The following is a 7,565-nucleotide window of genomic DNA, read 5'->3' as shown; positions in this document are numbered from 1 at the left end:
CTACTCCATGCGAGAAATTGCCAAGAAACTGAAGATCTCGTACAACGCTGTGTACTACTCCCTTCACAGAACAGCGCAAACTGGCTCTAACCAGAATAGAAAGAGGAATGGGAGGCCTCGGTGCACAACTGAGTAAGAGGACAAGTACATTATAGTGTCTATTTTGAGAAACAGACGTCTCGCAAGTCCTCAACTGGCAGCTTCATTAAATAGTACCCGTAAAACACCAGCCTCAACGTCAACAGTGAAGAGGCGACTCCGGGATGCTGGCCTTCTAGGCAGAGTTCCTCTGTCCAGTGTCTGTGTTATTTTGCCCATCTGTTTTTTTTTATTTTATTTTTTAAATTTATTTATCCCCTTTTCTCCCCAATTTTCGTGGTATCCAATCGCTAGTAATTACTATCTTGTCTCATCGCTACAACTCCCGTACGGGCTCGGGAGAGACGAAGGTCGAAAGCCATGCGTCCTCCGAAACACAACCCAACCAAGCCGCACTGCTTCTTAACACAGCGCGCCTCCAACCCGGAAGTCAGCCGCACCAATGTGTCGGAGGAAACACCGTGCACCTGGCCCCCTTGGTTAGCGCGCACTGCGCCCGGCCCGCCACAGGAGTCGCTGGAGCGCGATGAGACAAGGATATCCCTACCGGCCAAACCCTCCCTAACCCGGACGACGCTAGCCCAATTGTGCGTCGCCCCACGGACCTCCCGGTCGCGGCCGTATTTTGCCCATCTTAACCTTTTCTTTTTATTGGCCAGTCTGAGATATGGCTTTTTCTTTGCAACTCTGCCTAGAATTATATGCCCATTATTTGGTATCCCTTGGACCAGGGCTCTCAAACCCTGTTCTGAGAGAGCTACCCTCCAGTAGGTTTTTGCTCCAACCACAGTTGTAACTATCCAGTTTATTATTAGATTCAAGTGTGCTAGATTAGGGTTGGAGTGAAAACCTACAGGACGGTAGCTCTCTAGGAACAGGGTTGGAGAGGCCTGCTTTGGACAGTATGCAGAGCCTGTAACTGTCATGCCTGGGTACTTATACCTGTGTTCTCTGTTTGTCTGTTGCCAGTTTGTCTTATTTGTCAAGTCAACCAGCATTTTGTCTCAGCTCCTGTTTTTCCCCAGTCTCTTTTTCTCGCTCTCCTGGTTTTGACCTTTGCCTGTCCTGACTCTGAGCCTGCCTGCCTGACCACTCTGCCTGCCCCTGACCCTGAGCCTGCCTGCCGTCCTGTGCCTTTGCCACTACTCTGGATTATCAACCCCTGCCTGCCGTTTGCCTGCCCCTGTTTCTGTAATAAACATTGTTACTTCAACACAGTCTGCATTTGGGTCTTACCTGAAACGTGATAGTAACCTTTAACCCCATAACCTTTGAGGGGCTTTGAGTAATGCTACTGTGATAATTAAGTTGATGAAATAGTGTGTTTTAACCCCTTAGAGTTGATTGACGCACCGGTGCATAACAAAAAAATCCCAATCAAAATCCGTCAGTTTAAGATAGAGATGTTTTTTTGCATTGGATGCGTCTCAATCCACCACATCTGCCTGTCGCACTTCCACAACTGTGGTGAAAGGTGGCAAAGCTAGAACAGTGTTTGTCAGACCATGAGACATCCCGAAAATCAGTCTTCTCACAAAAACGTCTGTTGTGTCCGAAGGGCTTGAGCTATTATGACCAGTCTTTTGAAAGGGGGAGACTCTCACGAATGATGTTCTCCATTTTGCTCTATGACTGCTCTTTGCTCTAAGCTAACCGCTACAGGTAAAAAAATAAAAAAAAGTTTTGTGCCTACCCAAAAAAGGGGTTAAATATGTGTAGAAAAAATACATATATTTCCTGAGTTATATTTCCTGAGTCTCCTAGAATTAAGACAAACACTTCAAAACCTTGTTTCTTATGATTTATTTTTGGACTGTCCTTTTTTCCATTTATGAATGTGTTATTCAATGTGATTCTATGGGCTTTAGTGAAGGCCAAAATCAATATTTTCTTACATTTTTTAAATATATATATATAGATTTTTTAGACCTAAAAGACATAAAAGGTCCTAAAATTCCAAATCAAATAGCTAAATGATCCATAGTATGACCATCTAAAAACAAATCCAGATTTCAACTTAGCACCCCCCCCTCCCCCAATGTCTTAGACTCCAAAGAATTAACAGATTCGATCTATATGATGAAATTACTGGCTACGTATGTACAATTACTCAGCAGTACATTTCCAACTTAAACTGACCAAGCATATTGAGGGAAAGATACTAGGGACAAATCAAATCAAATCATGACACATAGCAAGGATATTTGGAGGTGTCCACACATTGTTGTGATAAACATGTTTCCTCATACCCCCCTCCAGGCACAGAAAAGGTCATTTTAAACCTGTTCATATCAACGAATCCCAATAAATAGAACCCCCTGAGGGAGTCACAAGACCTAGCATATAAATCAAAGTCTGTCTTCTCTGTGCTGACAAGGTTACGTAAGCGTTTGCTTTGTAACACCAAGCTACGCTCAAAGCTATTGCAGAACGTATTTAGAGACACACTATTTAAATTTCCCAGATGAGACCTGGGGTGAGGTTTGTAGTAAGGGATCAAACATTTTGAGCAGGAGAAGGGGAAATACAGAGTGTGCTGGATTGCAAGGCGTTTGTGTGAGAATCCCTGGAACAGGTGTGTGCACATTCATGTTGTAACCTTTAATCCTTTGTTCTACCAGCTTGACAACTTTGTTTCATCTCATTTTCTCTTATGTTATTGTTTGAAGTATGTTTGAAGTGGTATAGATGTAGGATCTTAATTTTAGCCAGTTCGCAACAGCAGGAAAATAATCCTGCAGCAAAAGGAAATGTGAATTATTATGTGGATTATAATTAATGGACATTTTAGTAGGGGTTGATTCATTTTTCAAAGTGGAAATGACAAACTTTAGAAGCATTTTTAAACCTTGAATACATTACAAGTTTGCATTTCCTGATGTGCAGGAAAATTCTCAGAAACAAAAGAGCGATCAAATTAAGATCCTACATCTGTAGTGTTTTGTCTTGGTCAGTGATCGCCTGTCTCTTGTCCTTTCTCTAGCCTTGTTGAGATGTGTGCTGATAAAACATTGAAGTCAAGCCACCTGTGGCTGTTGTGACATAAGTTCCAATTTCATGACCCATAATAAAATATAAAGTATAGTGATTTAATGTGAGGAATGTGCCTCTGGTGGGTAATTCCATTGGTGTGTAAGAGTGGGAATTGGAGTTGATGATCATTGATTAGTAATGCCTGACGTGTGTCTAAATTCCTGTCTGCCATGTAAACTAATTGAGATGGTGGTAATGCAACGCGCCGTTTGTAGGTTTCAGAGAGTGGAACATCAGCTATATTAAAGAAAAGACTTGGACACGAGACAGCTTAACTGGATGTGACTTTATTCCAGGACAACCACCATCCGAATTAGTTCAGGTGAGAGATACATGTACACTCTTAGAAAAAGAGGCTGTCCTCATAGGAGAACCCTTTGAAGAACCCCTTTTGGTTCCAGGTAGAACTATTTTGGGTTCCATGTAGAACCCTTTCCACAGATGGTTCTACATGGAACCCAAAATAGTTCTACCTTGAACCAATAAGGGTTCTTCCTGGAACCAAAAAGTGTTATCTTATGTGGACAGCCGCAGAGCCCTTTTGGAACCCTTTTTTCTAAGAGTGTAGAACTGGGACAATAAACTCTGACCATACCAATCACTTATCGCAGACATTTTGCAGATATCCTTCATTAAAATAAGTAGCATTTACTACAGAAATGTGAAATTCGTTTGTTAATATGGGTGACTGTTCATTTTACAATTGATGACTTCAACCATCAAACTATTTGTAGTTTAAAGTATATAAAATATATATATATATATATATATATGTGATGCACATTAATGCTATAAATGTATCGTTCTATTTATCATAATCACATAAATTCAGGCAATTTTTGTCCATATCACCGAGCTCTAATTCACACGTCAGGCATTGCTAATCAATGATCATCAACTCCAATGCCCACTCTTCCAGTTGCAATACATTGTGAAATAGTACAAGTGCCAACGGGTGTTCTTGAGGAAAGAGAAAAACAGAACAAAGATCAGATCTTTACCCTTTACATAATAATGGAATGTCTTATTATTCTTACCTCTACTGCAGGGGAAATGGGGTGGTCATTTTCAGCAGTTGAGAAATCACAGATATGATTGAATACAATGTGCTTAGTTTTGTGCTGATGTCATTCTCTATTGCCTCCATTTTGACTATTACTTCTATTTTTACAATTTGTGCAGTGTTTGGTTGTATTTTCCACTCCACACAAGATGTTCCCTCACAGAAAAATGTAATTATTTTTTATTGAATTGAACACTTCAAAATGTAAAGCTTTTTTGAGTAGATGGTGCAGGATAGAATGCTGATCAATGATGTCACAGTTATGTTTGTATTTGCCAAAATTACATCAAACAAAAACAAATACTTGTTCTTTGAAAGGAAATCTGCTTTGAAAAGAAAGGTAGTGCAGAACACATTTACCTACTTTAATCTGGGTCTGATGTGCTTTCTATTGATACTGCTCCAAAACATTACTCACAATAACTTTGACTGATTATGCTCTGTTTTCCCATCTTAAGGAATAAGACACAGAGTTAAAAATGAATCTGGACAGGGTCTCCTTTCGTGGACTGCACTTCGTGGAATGTTTTTTTCTCATGACTCTGCTGGGAACTAACTGGGCACTACCTAAAACAGACCCACCTGTAGATCCTGACTACCCCTTCCTATTCATGTGGAACGCTCCCACAGAACTCTGCGAGACCAGATTTGGCGTGGGTCTCAACCTCTCCCACTTCCAGTTAGTGAGCAGCACTTTGAAGTCTGCCACCAACCAAAGCATCTCCATTTTCTACACTGACCGTTTCGGCCTCTTCCCCTACGTGGACGAGGACACAGGGGAAATGTATGACGAAGGCCTTCCACAGCTGATTGATTTCCAGGAACACCGTGAGCAGGCCGAAGATGACATTGAATACTACATCCCCGAAGACCAACCGGGCCTCGCCATCCTTGACTTTGAGGAGTGGCGACCACAGTGGGTCCGGAACTGGGGCAGCAAGGACATCTATCGAGATCTCTCAATTGAGACTGTGAAAACCAAGACCCCAACCTTATCCGACGACGAGGCCGAAGACAGAGCCAAGATAGTGTTTGAGCGAGCAGCAAAGCGATACTTTCTCCGATCTCTCTTGGTTGGGAAGAGGCTAAGACCCAACAGGCTTTGGGGATACTATCTGTACCCGGACTGTTACAACTACGACTACAACCAGGATATGAGTGATTATTCTGGGAGTTGTCCTGAGCTTGAGCAAGAGAGGAACGATGAGTTGATGTGGCTATGGAAGGAGTCCACTGCTCTTTATCCATCCATCTATCTGGAGCTGATCCTGAGAGATTCCTACCAAGCCCGCCTATTTGTCCGCCACCGCATTCAGGAAGCTATGAGAGTATCCATGCTCCCCAACCAAAGTTACGCCATTCCTGTCTACGCCTACATCCGCCCAGTTTTCAAAGACAGTGGTGATGACTACATGTCAGAGGTCAGTGAACACTGTCAAGAGATCTGAAAACGATTTCTGTACCTGACAGCACACTAACTGGCCTAAAACCAGACATAGCCTAAACCAGGGGTCTGCAACTAGATTCAGCCGTGGGAGAGGATGGAACTTAATTATAATAATTTGTACACTGCATAATTGACCACAACTAAGCCCAAAAAGAGATTGTATTTCAAAAGAACAATACTTTCATACCTTGATCACATATGTCTCTTATTATATTTGTGGGAATAATTTAATAGATTTCCTAAATGAAACAAATGTTTTACTGGAATCCTGGTGATTTTTTATGTTGCTAAAAACTTTTGTTGTTGTTGCTAAAAACCTTTTGCCGACCCCTGGCCTAAATGTCTCAAGAGTAGAGCTAAAAAATCATAGTGATCTCTCTATCTTTTTCTTTAATCCTCTGTTCTACCAACATGACAACTTTGTTTAGTCTCATTTTCTCTCATGTTATTGTTTGAAGTGTGTTTGAAGTGCTAGTGTTTTGTCTTGGCAAAATGTGTATCCTTTAAATGACTTGGTGTGATTTGTATCTTTTAAATGACTTGGTGGGGGTGTATTGTGTCATAGTGATTTTCCCTTATGGCTTTGTAACTCTGTGGTTTCCAGTATGACCTGGTTAACACCATTGGGGAGGCAGCTGCCCTGGGAGCGGCTGGGGTGATCTCCTGGGGAGACATGAACGTCACTGACTCAGAGGTATGCTCCTTATTTCTATACAGATCTATTTCATATGCTTCTAAGAACAATCCATACATCTTTAACACCTAAATGCATTTAATCAAGTATTTAATGTAAACACAACAAAAGCACTTTATCATTCTGCCCTTAACTTTTCACAGGACTCCTGTTTCAATGCCAGACGCCACCTGGAGAAGATCATGAATCCATACATCTTGAATGTTTCCACAGCATCGCGGCTGTGCAGCGAGGCTTTGTGTCGGGCGAATGGCCGATGCATAAGAAAGCACTGGGACAGAGACGACTACCTACACCTCAACCCATATACCTTCCAGATCAAGAGATATAAAACAGGCAATCTGGCTGTGAAGGGTGAAATGTCCCAATATGAGATTGACTGGTTTGCTGACAGATTTGACTGTTTGTGCTACTCTGACAAACCATGTCAGTCCTCCATTACTCTAAACTCCTTCCCCAACTTTGTCCAAAGCAATGGAACTCCCCAATACTTCCAACCGTTTGTCATTCTGACTTCTGTCTGCAGTATGTATGTTTTTTTGTAATGATGTGCAACATCACAGGAAGCTGGTGAAGGGAAGACTGCTAATAATGGCTGGAAGGGAGTGAATGGATTGGTATCAAGCATAAGAAAACCATGTGTTTGATACCATTTGATTTATTCCGTTCCAGCCATTACTATGAGCCCAATTAAGGTGCCACAAGCCACCTGTGATGTATGTGTATTGTGGACAAAAGGAGGTGTTGTACTGTGTTGTACTGTCACTTGGAGTTTCCAGGGCTTCTTGAGTTTATGTTTGGGAGACTAGTTTGGGTTGCTACCATATGTAAAAAATTCTAATAAAAAAGTTCAGGTAAAAGGTATGAACACACTGCACTTTTGGTGAAAATACGAAAACATAATTGAAACTGCTGTGAAAAGTGTAAACACATTTGATGGTGATGTAAAAGTACACATTATGGTGAAATACCATCATTTCCAAGTAAAGACAAGATCACAAGTGTAACTGGATATACTGTCTATCCACAACCTTTAACTAGGTTTCTAATGTGATATACTGTATATCCACAACCTTTAACTAGGTTTCTAATGTGATATACTGTATATCCACAACCTTTAACTAGGTTTCTAATGTGATATACTGTATATCCACAACCTTTAACTAGGTTTCTAATGTGATATACTGTTTATCCACAACCTTTAACTAGGTTTCTAATGTGATATACAG

General features: G+C 41.2%; 1 protein-coding gene across 1 annotated transcript; it reads left to right on the top strand.

Moving 5' to 3' along the window:
• The first annotated feature begins 4,674 nt into the window (after positions 1–4,674).
• On the top strand, positions 4,675–7,247 carry LOC139577983 (hyaluronidase-5-like). The gene is made up of 3 exons (XM_071405100.1): positions 4,675–5,616; positions 6,247–6,336; positions 6,480–7,247. Exons 1-3 carry the CDS (start codon positions 4,675–4,677, stop codon positions 6,879–6,881), a joined length of 1,434 nt encoding a protein of 477 aa, XP_071261201.1. The 3' UTR covers positions 6,882–7,247.
• The last annotated feature ends 318 nt before the right edge of the window (positions 7,248–7,565 follow it).

This window comes from Salvelinus alpinus, chromosome 6 (assembly GCF_045679555.1).
Source record: "Salvelinus alpinus chromosome 6, SLU_Salpinus.1, whole genome shotgun sequence".
NCBI classification, from domain to species: Eukaryota; Metazoa; Chordata; class Actinopteri; order Salmoniformes; family Salmonidae; genus Salvelinus; species Salvelinus alpinus.
Note: the sequence above shows the minus strand (reverse complement) of the source record. Positions and strands in the feature narration are given on the sequence as shown.